At 40.2% G+C, this 15,299-nt stretch overlaps 1 protein-coding gene across 2 annotated transcripts in view; it reads right to left on the bottom strand.

The window, feature by feature from the left end:
• The window catches only part of SRFBP1 (serum response factor binding protein 1), a 58,525-nt gene that overhangs the window by 38,069 nt on the left and 5,157 nt on the right, over positions 1-15,299 (bottom strand). Inside the window, exon 1 of one of the 2 annotated variants that reach the window (XM_044445949.1) lies at positions 14,273-14,342. The exons of the other annotated variant lie outside the window; for it this stretch is intronic. Within the exon in view, the coding sequence (XP_044301884.1) occupies positions 14,273-14,275 (3 nt within the window). The 5' untranslated portion in view covers positions 14,276-14,342. Of the gene's footprint in view, positions 1-14,272; positions 14,343-15,299 lie in introns of those variants that run through there. 2 annotated transcript variants of the gene reach the window in all.

Genomic DNA, 15,299 nt, shown 5'->3' with positions numbered 1-15,299 from the left:
CTTTAGTTATTACCAAGTATAAGTAACTCTCAGTCATATAACATCAGTGATTATTCTTCACTAGCCTTCATTTCAAATTTCACTGCATAGCTTCTATGCAATTACTCAACTGCAATTGGGTTTTCTTATGCAGCCAAAACAAACCTGAAACTTTGATAAGGCTTACAGATTCAGCTTGAGAAATTTGATCAAATACACTTTCTAGCTTCTTTTCATGCAACTAATGGAATCCCAGTTATTTGATAATTACACTCATGACAACCATTATATATTTTTTTAAAAAGAACAATCTAGCACACCTCACTAATAAATAGAAGGGAAATTTAAGAATTGCTCTAGAGATGAAGGGGAGGGGGTGATGGAATGCTAACTGGGTGTATTAAAGGACTCACTGGACCAGAGCCAAAGATTATACACTGCAAAGACCTTGTAAGGGGTGGCAAAAATTGGAAAGAAATATTACATTAGAATAAAATGTTATGCTTGGCTACTTTGGGGGTTTGCTTTTAAGTCTGAACAGAGAAGAGGTCCAACCTAAGCTAACCCACAGCCAAGAATTTAAGAACACTTTTAGGAAAGTTTGACCAAATGTAGAAAAAAAGTATACTGAAAGCATCATAAAGCTTATTGCGTATCACCATGGTTAGGTTAAAATATGAAAATGTTATCACCAAATTGTGCCATCCTCACATGATTAAAGCAGTTCCAAGGTAGTCTGACTCCCAATTTTATTGCAAAAGTGATACAATAAAGAACTTGGATGTCCCAATGTATAAAGCAGATCAAACAGCATTTTGCTAACAATCCATTTAGATCAATGAATATTATTCTCATTGAAATAAACTAATCATGTCCAATACACAGGTGTGCACATGACCACTGCATGCATGACAGCCACTTCAAAATCCCACATACCAGCATTCTACCTGTAGTCACCTAACTTCTGTCTTAAACTGTCTGACTGCCACTGCCAAGGTAACCTATTTACAACATTATGGTAGCTGCTACACAAAATCAACTGGCTATAATAGGAAGTCAACACATATAGGATATTGAAGAATCTATCATCCACCCATTGGCACTGTGAATTGGTCCTAAACCAGTAAGTTGAAGTAAAGTAGCATATGTCATTTTAGCCTAAAATGATACAATGAACTGATTTCAAGTAATGATGCAAAGGAAGCACAGAAATAAATGTTTTTACTCAGAAATGAGCTAGGTCAATGTGGTACATATCACATGGCAGGATTCTCAGGAAAAAATTGGTTACTGGTTAAAAACATGGGCACAAGTTTAACACACATTTAAGTGTGATGGAACACCACAAATTACATGTTCAGAATAGGGGTGGATAGGTCTCTTGTACAATGCTTAGCTGAGTCAATTGAAAATTGAAAATGGGCAGATAACTCTGCTAAGCGAGAGTCCTGTATACTTCATTGCAAGTTGGTTTGTCATCCTACCAACCTATACATTGCCTACCAGTCAGTTCAAATGTCTCCAATGCTGGTCTAGACTGACAATCTGAAGCAATGAGAAGTTGATTTAGTTTCTTAACCTACTACGCTTTATACTCCTTTGGGAACCCTTAATACAGTAGTAGTGTATGTGGGTCAGAGCACCTGCACTAAACTACAGTTCCCAAGACTCATAATGCAAACATGCCACCCTGCTTCCTTTCTTTGCCCTTCTCTCCCCACTTTAAATGATCTTAAATTTAAACATATTTGCTCTGTGTGTGTATGTATAGTCCCCACTACTTCTCTAGGAATTTTGACAAAAGTAGATTACAATAAGAATGAGCCTTTAAAATACTTAATCATTATCTTACAAATCATAATAAAGTACAAAAAGAAAGAAGAGGCCACAGCAGCTGGATAAGTCACAGTACAAAGTAGGACCTGTAGCATGGTGTGATAGATAACATACTCTGCGTGGAGAAGGTCCCAGCATCAACCCTTGACATCTCCAGCAAGACTGGGAAAGGCTCCTGCCTGAAACCGTAGAGAGTCACTGCCAGCCAGTGTGGTTTTTTATATTCTTGCTATTGGTTTTGTTGTTTGTAGATGCTGCTTCCCCTTCTTATAATTACAAGCCAATTAAAAATGAGTGAACTATACAGACTGATGGCCTGTCCCTAGGTTCTCCCTAGGAAGTTTAAAACTTACGTGTATCCTATGTGTTTTGCCTGCATTCCTAAAAGCAGATAAGGATACCACATATCCAAGAACTTTTCACAATCCAGGTGCCACCACTAAGGAGTACTCCTCTCTCATTCTGACTCACCAAGGCTTCAATGAGGAAAGAAACAAAAAGGAGGGCTTCTGAGGCAGATCTTAAGGTTCAGGAAGGTTCAAATGGGATAAGAGGAAGCTTGGCTTTGGTTTTTAAAAGGTTAATGTCAGCATCTTTAACTGAGCCCAGAAAGAGTGGAAGTTAATGAAGATGGGCTTAAATCCAAGTTATATGCTCTGATTTGTGGTCAACAAGCTGCAGCTGCATTTTCAACCAGCTCTGTAATCATATAACTTAACTTAGCTATAACTAGGATATGACAATTCTGGACAGGTTCATATTATTAAAGATGTGCCATAGATAATTAAAAGTACCCTTAACCACAATTTGAACATACAGAAGCAGTACCAGATTCCAGAGCATCCCCAAGCTTTGAACATGGCCTTTCAGGGTGGCTGTAAATCAAAGCTAATGTAGTTATACAATTTTATCCAAATAATTGGACACTCCAACCAGTCATATATCTGTCTTGCTTAAATTGATATTTCAGTTTGTTTACCCCTTATAGCCAGAAATCAATACCACACAACACTTGAGAATCTCCACCACTTCTCTAGACTCACTAGCATCACAAGAGCAAAATGAGAGAGGAAATTGAGTGTTGGCATCAGCATATTGTTGATACCTTACTTACCCCTAATCTCTGTATGAGTTCATCCAGTGGTTCCAGAGAGACATTAAAAAAAATAAAAAGCCATGATGCAATTTTGCCAAAGGCAACTGGAAAGAACAGAGTCTTCCACCTTCCAGAAATAACTGGATTGAATGGAAATTGGGAGTCCTAGCAAGGCAGTTCAGAATACTAGTGTGGTCAATAGTTTGAATGTTGTTGATATATCACTGGAAAATTCCACTTCTGGGACTGAAAAACCATCAGGGTGACCTGAGTGGTTTCAATCCTTCAAACCAACAAATAAGCCAGAGAGGAATATACATGACTACTAAATTTTGTTGAATTGATATACTAGTGCCATAAATATGGCTTTTTTTCACTGCCATTGTCATGGAATACCAACCCTGGGTGCTATTAGTGCAACTAGTGTACTACTACATACATTAGGCCAAACCCAGCCTAATTGAAGATCGTGTCCCAGCTGGGGGAAAAAATAGGAGTGGGAATGATGAAAAATGAAAAGTATGTACGAATGCCAGTAATAAAGTGCTGGTGAGTATAATACAAGATCTATACAGGCTGAGGAAATAACAATTTGGGGTCAGTAAGAGTGCAAAATGTTCTGGAACATACAGATGATTCAGCAGGATGACAACACCTTCCTGAAGCTCACTGTCTAGGAATGAACATCATTCTCACACTGTCATGGTACTTCAAGCCATCTATAACAATTGTGGCGTGAACATTGTCCATCCAGCAGTGCTCATGATACAGTTGTAGTGACTGTTCAGACAGCGGATGAATTTTCACATCTCCCTAACCCACCCTATCAATAAATTATGGTGGCCTGACTGTAAGCCCAAGCAACAAACGGGCCTTCCACAGATGATCAGCTTATTGCAGGTTCTCCTCCATCTTCCCCTTCAGTCCTCCCACAGGTCTCCCAAGGGAACTCCTGTCCCAGCTCTCTTGTCCCTAGAGAGACTCTTGCCCTGTGCACCATCAAGACGGTGAGTCAGTGGCAGGGCCTAGCCTGGCAGAGTGGGGAGAGCAAAGGAAGAGCAGCAGAGTGGTAGCGCCCCAGCTGTGGTCACGTGTGGGCTGCTACTCCAAACTGGCCCCTCCCATCATGTTTCCCCGGAGACCTTCTGCCCTGGTTAGTGGCCCAGGGCAGCAGTCAAAAGGCAGTGGCTAAGGGACACTGCCTGTTGGTGCCCATTTGAGTCTCAATGGTGTCTGAGACTCTGGACGTTGGCCAGTTGGGTGGGTGGTTTGTAGCTGCAGCCTAGATTATGATAATGAATTGTATAACTTTAACTATTTGTGCTGCTGTTATTGCTTTCAAAATTTTAGAAATTGTTTAAATCGTTCTGTTTATTGCCTCATGCAGCTGATTGGATTTTGTCCTAATTTTAACTCTTGTACCTTGTTTTAGATTGTATTTCATTGTATTTTTTATGTTGCAGTATGGTATTTTGTAAACTTCTCTGAGAGCCTTTTATAGCTAAGTGATGGTATAGATGATGATGATGATGATGATGATGATGATGATGATGATGATACTCCATGACACAATTGACTTGTCTTCTTTCCCTCTGCCACAATAGCCAGCTCCTTTTCACTCATCACAGCTTTTCCCCCTTTTTACCTTAGAAAGTATGCCTTCCTAATTGACAGTCACAGACAGTTTCTCCAAAGTGCCCAAATGGCACATTGGGGGGTGGGGGGCCTGTCACTACCTGGCCACCTGTAAAAAAAAATACACCACTATAGCCTTTCCTCTCATTCTTTCCTCTACTTTCTGTTAGAGAAAGTTATCAGCAACATATGTTAGGAATCAATGAAGAGGCTATGCTTGGTAGAATTTGTTTCCCAACAGATACTGGGGAAACTACAGTCTTCCGTAACAATGACATAATGTCTCCTTGAAACGCTGGCAATTTGCTTTTCAAAAGTTTCATCCTTGTATTCTCCTTGACTGTGTGGTTGGTTTCGCAGCTTGGGAGTGCTCCTCGACCCAGAGCTTTCCCTGGAAGCTCAGGTGACAGTGGTGGCAAGGAGCGCTTTCTTTCAGCTTCGGCTGATCCATCAGCTGCGCCCCTACCTGAAGTATGACTGCCTGGTGACAGTGACACACGTGCTGGTGACTTCCTGACTTGACTTCTGTAATGCGTTCTACGTGGGGCTTCCCTTGAAGACGGTCCGGATACTTCAATTGGTTCAAAATAGAGCTGCCAGGCTGCTGACGGGGACTGGGCGTTATGTTCACATGACTCCAGTCCTCCGTCAGCTTTACTGGCTTCCCACTGAAGTCCGGGCCCAATTCAAGGTGTTGGTGATGGCCTATAAAGCCCTTAATGGCTTGGGTCCTGGTTACCTGAAGGAGTGCTTACGTCCATATATGCCCGCCCGCCCCTTGAGATCTGCGGGAGAGGCCCCTCTTCGGGAACTCTCCGTGAAGGAAATTAGGAGGGCGAGTACTCGGAGGAGGGCTTTCTCTGCGGTGGCGCCCAATCTATGGAATGCGCTCCCCAGAGAGGTCTGCCTGGTGCCGTCGTTATTTGTTTTTCAGCACCAGGCGAAGACCTTTTTATTCAAATGTTATTTTAATTGTTAATATTATTTATTCATTTTATTCTTTGGCCAGGGCAACTTAATTTATATTGTTAATTTATATTATTCTATTGAAGTTTATTTATGGTTGTGAGCCGCCCCAAGGCTTCGGCGAATGGGGCGGCATAGAAGTCTCCTAAATAAATAAAATAAATAAATAATAGACGCCAACCACCGTGTTTCTTTTATTCCTCGCTCCACTTATATTAATCCAGATGCTCTTGATGGGGTTACTGAGCACATCCTCCTTTATTTCTGTGCAGAGATATGTATCTTTAACCTACAGTGCGACTCTACCTCCCTTTCTGTTTCTTCTTGAACAGGTTATATATAATTGTTGAATTCCAGTCATGGGAGTCATCCCATCAGGTTGCAGTTATACCTCTCAGGATGTATTCACCCTCCTGTATTAAGAGTTCAAGTTCATGCTGTTTGTTTCCCATACTCTGTGCATTAGTATATAGGCACTGAAGATGATGTGCTTTCTTCCTACATTTTTGGGAAGACTGTTCTTGGGCTCTGTTAGAGCTGCTCTTCCTGTTACAGTGCATAAACTTCTGTCTGTTGTTATGATCAGTTATATTTCTTCCTCTCCAGTAGGATTCAATTACAGCCCACCAGATAAACTTCTTCATGTTATGGCCAAGCCCACTCTTTCCAGTCCCATTACATACCAGCAGTCCAATTGCAGAAAGTGTGGCCCATGGACACAGAATCCAATCTATGTCAGCACAACCTTTGTAGCCAGGCATTTGCCTAGAGTACTTTTCTTTCCGTCTAGTCTTCTTGCAAGAACTGGAATGTTAGAAGAGAAAACTACCTGGGCCCCAAAGTTCTTGACTTTTCTCCCTAAACCTTCAAAGTTTGATGTGATTTCTTCAACATTCTGCTTGGTAGTGTAATTTGTTCCCACATGTATAGAAGGAAAGGATGCAAGTCTATGAGCTGTATAACCCTTGGCAATTTTTCAGTTATATCACTAATCTTTCCTCCAGGACGAAAAGTCCATAGGTCTTCCTGGCATGCCTCTGCTTTCATTCCATGCAACAAGGAGTCTCCTACAGTAAGCACTCTTCTCTTCTTGGTCTTGCAAGCCTAGGTATCACTGCCATTATTTGGTTGAACTTTAGCCTCTGGTTAAGTGTAGCATGGGATGATTTGTGGTTCTTCCACTGCAGGATGCCTTCCAGACTTATCCTTGAGTAAGTGGTACCACAGTTTCACTGCTTCCGCTGGTGCAGAGTGTCTTCTAGTTCTTCTGCACCTAATTGTCACCCTTTTCTATGGAGTTTCCTCCTCATTTTCCCTTCCCTCAGAATTTTGCTCATCTGCCTCAGCTTGCTGCTGCACTTCTAGACTTTGTACTACTCATAGCTGTTGCAGTTCCACCACTCTGTCTAAAAACTCTTCATCTTCATTATTACCTTGAGGGTGGACAGTTGCTGCTTTAGTACTCTTGCCTTTTCTTCTAAAAGGGTTACTAGCTTGCACCTGTTGCACATGTAATTCATGTTGCTCACAGATGATGTAGATCACCACAACTGGAGAGTCTTCTTGGTCCATTCTTTCTGCTACCTTTTTTATTCTAGCTTGCTGGACCTGTTGCAACAACCAGTGCTTTCGCCTGTCTTCCCTAGAAGTTGACAACACAGTTGTGTTACCAGGAAATGGGAGTATGTTACAAGGAAGAAAACAAATGGAGGAATTTTTTTTTTAGAAAAAAGGAGAGTTAGGGACCTCCCCTACCAAACTCCCATTTGCTCTCCCTGTTTGCTCGCTCTGATCGCTCACTCTCTCAAAGCATGGCTGGTTGTATCCCAGAGTCCCTAGATTAGCTGGGGAAGCTTTCTCTGATCTAATCAGCTAGGACTCAGGAACTAGAAAGTTATTTGAGTCTCTATAATATTTTAAGAAATTGTTAAGAAAATAAAACCCAGATAAGTCATTTCTAATAACAACAAATATTGTGCTCTCTGTAATTGATACTTGGAACAGCTCTTCATAAACAATGGTATCCATTTTACAGACAGTAATTTGCATTTGTATGTTTTTATTCCAAAGCAGAGTGTCTCCAAACCTATCCTTAATGAAGTTTTCATAACTCAAAATTACAACATAGGTAACTTTCAACATTATACCTAAAGCCATGTTTTCATTTAACTGGGTGCTAGGCATATCTCAAAAGATTAAAGAATGCAGTTACAAAAAACAATGAGCCCTTGAAAAAATGAAGATTTTTGAATGGCCAGTTCTGATGGAATAAACGTTTCTTAGATTCTTTTCCCCCTTTGAGGCCTCCTTTAGACTGACATGAAAACAGCTGTAGCAAGCTTTATATAGAACACACATGCTATGGCCACAATTCTGTGAAATTGGCAGCAAGCTATAAATTCCCTTTCTAACTTGAATTTTTCTTTGCTTTATCTTCATGGCTTGCTCTGATTCAAATAGGATAGGGCCATTCACTCAGCCCCTCATATGCATGAAATACAAAGACCAAATATAGACAAAATTGCTTCCCTTGGTTAAAGTTGTTATTTGGATTATACAATGAAAGTCAGTATAATCAAATATGAATTAGCATAACCTTCAGAATAATAAAAAAAACTAGACTCTGCAAACATGACCTAGAAAAGCTGTGGAAAAAAACATGAACATTTTTTTAGTATGGGTCAGAAAGGAATAAATTGGATGATGAACAAGAATCCATACTCAAGCAACTTAAAAATGCAATGACACAAAATATTACAAGGTGAGAGACTCCTGTTTAGCTATGCCTTCTTCCAGGCTATTTCATCCCACTACCTCATCCCACTCCCATCAGTTAGCATTCTGTGCCTACAGAGCATAATCCATCCACATTGCCTAGCTCTACCTCCCCCTACTGGAGATGCTTGGCTCCTCCAAGCCTGCTAATATGATGCTACTTTGTTCGCTTCCCAGCAGAGCGAGGGAAGAGCAGCAGAGCAACGGCATGCCAGCTGTGTCCACTTGCAGGTGGCTGCTCTGAGGTGGCCCCTCCCATCATGCTGGCCTATTTCCCCAGAGACCTTCTGCCCCGGGTGGCTGCCAGTCTGCCTGCCCAGCTGGGCTGAGGGACCCTCGCCCCGTGGACCATAAAGATACAGCTCCAGGTCAGTCGGTGGCAGAGACTAACCTGGCGGAGACTCTGGCTGTCAGTCAGTTGGATGGGTAGTTTGAGGTTGTAGGCTACATGATGATAATGAATAGTCTAACTTTAATTGTTGTACTGCTGTTACTATTTTAGAAATTTTATAAATTCTGTAAATGGTTGTGTTTACTGCTTCATGTAGCTTTTTGAACTCTTGTACTTTGTTTTACATTGTATATTACTGTATTTTGTACATTGCAGTACAGTGTTTTGTAAACTGTCCTGAAATCCTTTTACGGCTAAGTGGCAGTGCAGAAATTTAATCATAATCATAACATAACAACAACAATATAAAAATGAGGTTAGACTGATCCAATCGGTTAGATCACTGCAGTCTGTTTATAACATGGCACATACTCTGTGCTATTTGCCTAATTTCTCCCTGGGCAAGGTTTGTTGTTTCCTCTGAGATGCAAACTGACACACTCATGTGAACACTTCTTTATTCTCCCATAATTCCTCCTTCTTAGACTCCCTTTTCTATTTGACTTTCTCAACTGTCTTTTCTCCTGCAAAACTCTGACTTGATCCACCACTGTATCACATTTCCTTGGTGATCAAGTCCTCCTTCAGATACATCTTTACTCACAGTTACCACAGTGGTCAATGTAGATGTATATTAAAACTAGCCTATGAGGCCTATTTGCAGAGCAAATCTATATTACTCTTTTCATGCTATAACCTGAGGCAGAGTAGTAGTGCCCTTCCTAGGACTATCTAGTGAGTTCAGGAAAGAGGCATATCTGGATTTCTGGACTTGTAGTCCAGTGTCTTAGGCCTTATGTTACATGGACATAAACGTTTTAATTAAGCTTTGTACCAGGGCAACTGCCAGAGATGCTGCTTGGGATCTCTTCTGTTTTGCAAAGAAATGGAGGAAAATACACCACTTATGTATGCCACTTATCACCATACTCTTATCAAACGTTTACTGCCCTGGCAATGTTATATATTTATTGCTTTTAGGGTACTTTATTATACATTGATTGCCTATTCATATATATATTTTTGTGTGGGTTCTGCCCTGCATTGCTCCTTGAGAAGATTTTACCATTAAAAGCAGGTTAAAAAACTATTTTAGGTAAATAAAATACACTTTTGCCCCTCACTCCAAACAGCATGTTACATTACAACATGTGCCTCTGAAAAGAGACCCCGTTCATACTTTGAGAAGTGCTGCATGTCCCAAAAAGTGGGATCTGGTCATGGAATAAAAATAAAATAAAATAATAAAGGGGCAACCCAGAGAAGTGGAATAACATTCTCTCCTACATACCCAACTGAAATCCCCTAATACCTAAAACACTGGAATACCAATTTCAGCCCAATTTTACATAGCCTCAATTAAATGCAGTATAACTGGTTGTTCACATTTAGGAATGGATGCAGAATTGAAACACAAAAACTACCTACCCAGCTGAAAAGAAAAATAAATTACATAAACTTAATAACTGTGAAAGTAATTAGCAACAGAAAAAAGGAGGTCACAAAGGCAATGTGACAGCAACAGCAACAACAACAGTTCCATAGCTAAAATATAAGTGAAGGCATTTCCACAGAAACATATCAATCATTCAGTCATGAGTGAACTGTTTTAAATACATCCTTTAGACACCTGTAGATATACCAGTAAAGCATAATCATTGTCTTCATTATAGCTATGCTACAATTCTTTTAAATATAGTCTACAGCAAGTTCCCATGACTGAGCTTGCATATTTTTTATCGTGCACAAGCCAAGTAAGCAGCCACATGTTTTATTTTTGGCAACTTCTAACTAGCCTACGTGGCCCAACCACACACACTTTATACAAACCACTCTGAACAGAAGGAGGTCAATCTCATTTTCACATATAGACATTTAATATTTTTCAGCTCATGACAAATGTATGGATTGCTTTTGCATTTTTAATTTCTTCATAATCTGCTGAATGCAAATGTGCCTGAAGTGCTGATCACAGTTTGCCTTTAATGTTCTGCAACTGATGATGTGGCAACTCGAACTTGAATAATAGCTCCTGGAAGAGTTCCTAGGAAAAAATGCTGTTCTCCTGAATTCTATCGCAGAGAGCCTAAGCTTGGAAAATTCTTAAGCTTTATGGGAAAGGTTGCTTAGAATCCTGACATGGTCAGTGAAAAATGTCACAGATTTCTAAGCAGAACTTAATCCATCACAGGAAATTCTTTTTACTTAGCAACTTGCTGTCATATTCAACTATTTCAAACAAGGAAAGGACTTGTTTCAAATCTGTGTAACTTGTTACATGCATCCCAAACAAACTAAAAAGAGCTCAGGCCCAATAATTCTTTAGTTCTTAACATTCTACACATTTAAGTCCTTGGATAAAAAGACAGAAGCTCACACCTGGCCAACCAACAGACACTGACAAAGCTATTATGAACCACATGCCTTGGAGATGCATGGCATTTGGAATCTGAGATCTAAGTTTTTAATTATTTAAAATTAGAAATTGTATGAAAAAACTTTACAGGCAAACGTCTCCCCTGTGTTTTTTTTATTATATATATCCATATTAACCCCTCCACCCCAGGTGATTAACAGTAACATGCCAGATGCACTGCTCTAGACAACAGGTAAAAGAAAATTCAAGAGTGCAGAGCTATTTTCAAATTGAATTTGAGCTTAGCTTTGGCAAGACTGCTGGTAAACAAAAACAAAGTAAATAAGGTTTGTTCTTGATAGCACAACTGCCTCTGCTTGCAATCCTAAAATATCTAGGCTTGTAAATAGCAGGGTTTCATGCCCTCCCAGCTGCTTTCAAACAGCTAAATCCTTGGGGGTGGGGGGAACATAAGCATTGTTGCAAACCTTCATAGGAATTGCCTCATAGTGCTGGTGTCAATTGAGGAAATGGTTCAGCTGCTTATATTTTAGTAACATTCCAGCACTTCAGAAGTTTTAAGAATCAATAGTTTTAGAATCAGTAGTTTAAACGGGTACTTGTGTGTGGAGGAATGGCACATGAATGGATGTGAATAGCAAGAACAAATGGGTAGGTGTGACTTAAAGGTCCAATTGATAAAAATAAATAGAAAAAATATGTGTTGCTAGTAAGTGATAAAGACTCCAGAGTCCAAAACAAATCTTTCAAAAATTACACATGATTAAAAAGGGAGCAAAGTAATGTCTCAATCCATAAAATAGGACAAGGAGTTGTAGTGAGCTTATTTTGTTACGTTAATAAAAAAGAAGTCTGTTTCCCCAGTAAGATCATAGCCACCAGATTTCAACAGAGTTAAAATGTACATAATACTGTTGACCAGTTCCATGTCAAAATTATTGTCCTGCTGTAAAGATACATTTTCTAAATATATATGCAGAAATTGATTCCATACGTAAAATAATAAGTTTCACATCAGACCTGGTTACATTCTGCTTCCTAGCAAACTGAAGTAGCTACCAGGATGTGCCTTGCCTGCAGCTTGTGTTTATCTTACTCAGGATATCAGGTTCATTTTTGACGATGCTTGATTTTTTTCAGTGTTTCAGAATTCCAGTATTGTGTACAAAATTTGATTACAAAGTGGAATAACAATTAGATACAACTTATTCGGTCTCTTCATTATGGAGTCCATTTTCAAAAAGCCACTAAAATTGGAAAACTACAAAATGTTAGTTCCTTAACCACCTATTAGTCAAGTAGGTGGCCCTGTTGAGAAGCGCTAAGCCTGAAAGCAAGGAAAAAACCAGGGCAAATTTGCCAGGAATCACTGGCAAAAGAGAGAACGTTCAGACGAGGAGCAAAGAAGCTTACATCTGAGGGTGAAATGCAAAAGAAAGCAAAGAAAACTTAAAAAGCAAAGAAAAACCGGTGCAGTTGGGAATGAGGGTGGCAGTTGTTCTTGGTGTGCACTCAGGGATAATGCCCATCTGGACTCTGAGACTGAAAATGGAAGGGAGCAGACAGAAGGAGCTTGGGAATGTGAGGCTCCAGATTGTGATATAGTTGAAGCACTGCCTATGTCGACGCCACTCTCCCTAAGCCAAGATGCACAGGTGTCAGGTGCAGAAATGGGAGAGGCGTTCTTACATTCAGATGAATCTGATACAACTCTGGACCCCATGACACAGTGTTGGGAAAAGAAAAATACCAACTAGAGGATGGGGGTATAGAAAAGGAGCAGGCTCACTTGCAAATGAGCCCTTCATAAGGGATCTGGCCCAGATGTACTAAAAAGGAAGGTTTCTGGAAGTAGGAGTTTAGATTCAGTTCAATAAACCACTCTGAGTATGCACAGTGATACATTTTGTGAGGACTGCATTTGTTGGGTATCCCTTGGTGAATAAATTGCTTTTTGCAGAGAAACAGTCCATTGCCTTGCATGTGCAAAGGAAGGAAAGCTTGGCACATGACAGGAGGCTTCAAAATATACAAAGATTTTTACAGGCCCACCCTTGTACTAACATAATATGCATCCAATTTTTCTGCACTGATGCGAATGTACTGCTGGACTCTGTTTTGCACTCATTCTATAGTAGAGCTATTAGGAGCTGAGGTCCCTCCTTCACAAATTCAAAGCCACAGACCTGTTTCTTGTATTTGACCAAAAGTGCAAAACATCCAGAATGAATCTCTGAACATGCACAGAGCAATTTGTTGAACCCAGTCTAGTATTCATCACCAAGAACTATCCTTATGAACATGCTTGGGCCTCATCCCTTCAGGAGGAGCCTTCTGAAAACAAGTTATTCCCAGAGACCGCCTGCACCATCTGGGGAGTCCAGCCTTGAGATACGCATTTCTGCTTCTCTCATCTCAGTGTCTTGGGATGGCCCACATTCCTTTCCTCCCTGCTCCTCTCCCCATTCTCTGTCTGATTCTTTTGAAGCCCAGCCAGTCACCCTTGAGAAGATGCACCCAAAGCAGTCATCTTTCTCACTCCCAACAGTTCTTAGTAAACTATGAAATTTAAGGGCAACAGAATGATATCTGGACTCTATTACTACATTGCATTTATATAGCTCATTTTGTCCACTTGTGAGGAACCCAAGATATCTAACATAGTTCCATTTTGTTTTCATAACCCTGTGAAAGGGTTAGGTTGGAAGTGAATGACTGGCCGGAAGTCACCTAGTTACCTTCATACCCAAATTTCCCAGTCCAACATTCTAACTAGCTCTAAATCAACATGTAAAAGAGCAGACATACTGTATCAGAACAATGGCTTATCTAGTGCAGCATAGTGGCCAATCAGCTGACAATGGGAAATCCACAGGAGGACATGAGTACAACAAGACTCCAGTGTTTCATAGTAGCTGGTACTGAGAGAGATATTGTGCAGGGATTGGACTTGTGCAAGGATACAGCATTCCAAGCCAGACGACTCAGACTCTAAAGCTAAGCTAGAAGAAGCAGAAACAGAGGCGGAGTAAGGGTTGGAAAGCATTACTGAAATGTCAAGGTTAATGAACAAGATTACCCAAGTGGCTGGCAAGAATCAGAAAGAGACACTGTAGAAGAGGGAGAGCCAAAGGAAGAGGAGTGTGAGTTCATCAATTCAGTGGTTCATTGTCAAGCTGGACACATAGACCAATTAAATCATGTCCAGCATTCTTACCATCTGGTCTTCAAGTAGCACAAACCTCTCTGAGAGTGGAGTATCCCCTTTGGAAGGGAAAGGAAAGAGGGAGATTCAGCTTGGCATCAACTCCTGACATAGACAAGAGATAACTCCATCAATCAGAGAAATCACTACTTTGATAGATGCTACTTGTTGACAACCTTATTATTACTCACTCTGTATGCAAATCTGACCTGCCAAACTCAATAAAAGACTGTATTTTAGAACCCCTTTGCCTTGGTCTGCTGAAAAGTTAAAAAAGGAGAGATGTGTTCATGACACACTGGCTTTGGTCCTGGTGGTAGCCATCCCTATAGTTGCCACTGACAGCCTTACCCTCCATGAATTTGTCTAATCCCCTTTTAAAGACAAGCTGGTGGCCATCACCAAATCTTGGAGTAATGAATTCCATATATGCTATGTAACACAGTACCTTCCTTTGATTTTTCCGCACTCTCCCACCATTCAGGTTCATTGGCTGAACCTGGGTTTCAGTATTATGAAACCATGCATTATTTAATATATTCCTTTATCACCCATTTTCCCAATCTAAAATCCCAACTACTATAACATTTTTTTCAAACTACCTGCTTGATCATTCTGGTTGTCCTGGTATTTATTATTAGTCCTGCTAAAAGCCATCAAGGCAAACAAGAACATTAAAAACAGTAAAATAAAAGTTAAAACTACATATTTTAAAAGACTAAACCAAAACAACATCATGGCAGAATCCTAAAGGCCAAAAGCATGGATGCAAAGACCTATTGAACAATATATATCAGCTAATTTTTGGTGCATATAGCTTACAATTAAACTCGTGGGATTAAAATTTTATATAACAGATGCAGTTATAGGAGAATCAAAGCGGTTCACTGGTGTAAATTTCTCACAAAATACATTTGAGGCTTTGTGTTATGCTCCATGCTGAGAAGAAAGTAGTAGGAAGTGCTCACAGATACATCTATGAACCCAGTACTGTTAGAACTGTGTGTCCTCTACACATATATAGAGCAGTGTGGGGTAG

The sequence above is a fragment of the Varanus komodoensis genome, unplaced genomic scaffold, assembly GCF_004798865.1.
Source record: "Varanus komodoensis strain SLA01 unplaced genomic scaffold, ASM479886v1 scaffold5, whole genome shotgun sequence".
Lineage (NCBI taxonomy): Eukaryota > Metazoa > Chordata > Lepidosauria > Squamata > Varanidae > Varanus > Varanus komodoensis.
The sequence above is the reverse complement of the archived record's forward strand: the minus strand, read 5'-3'. Positions and strand labels throughout refer to the sequence as shown.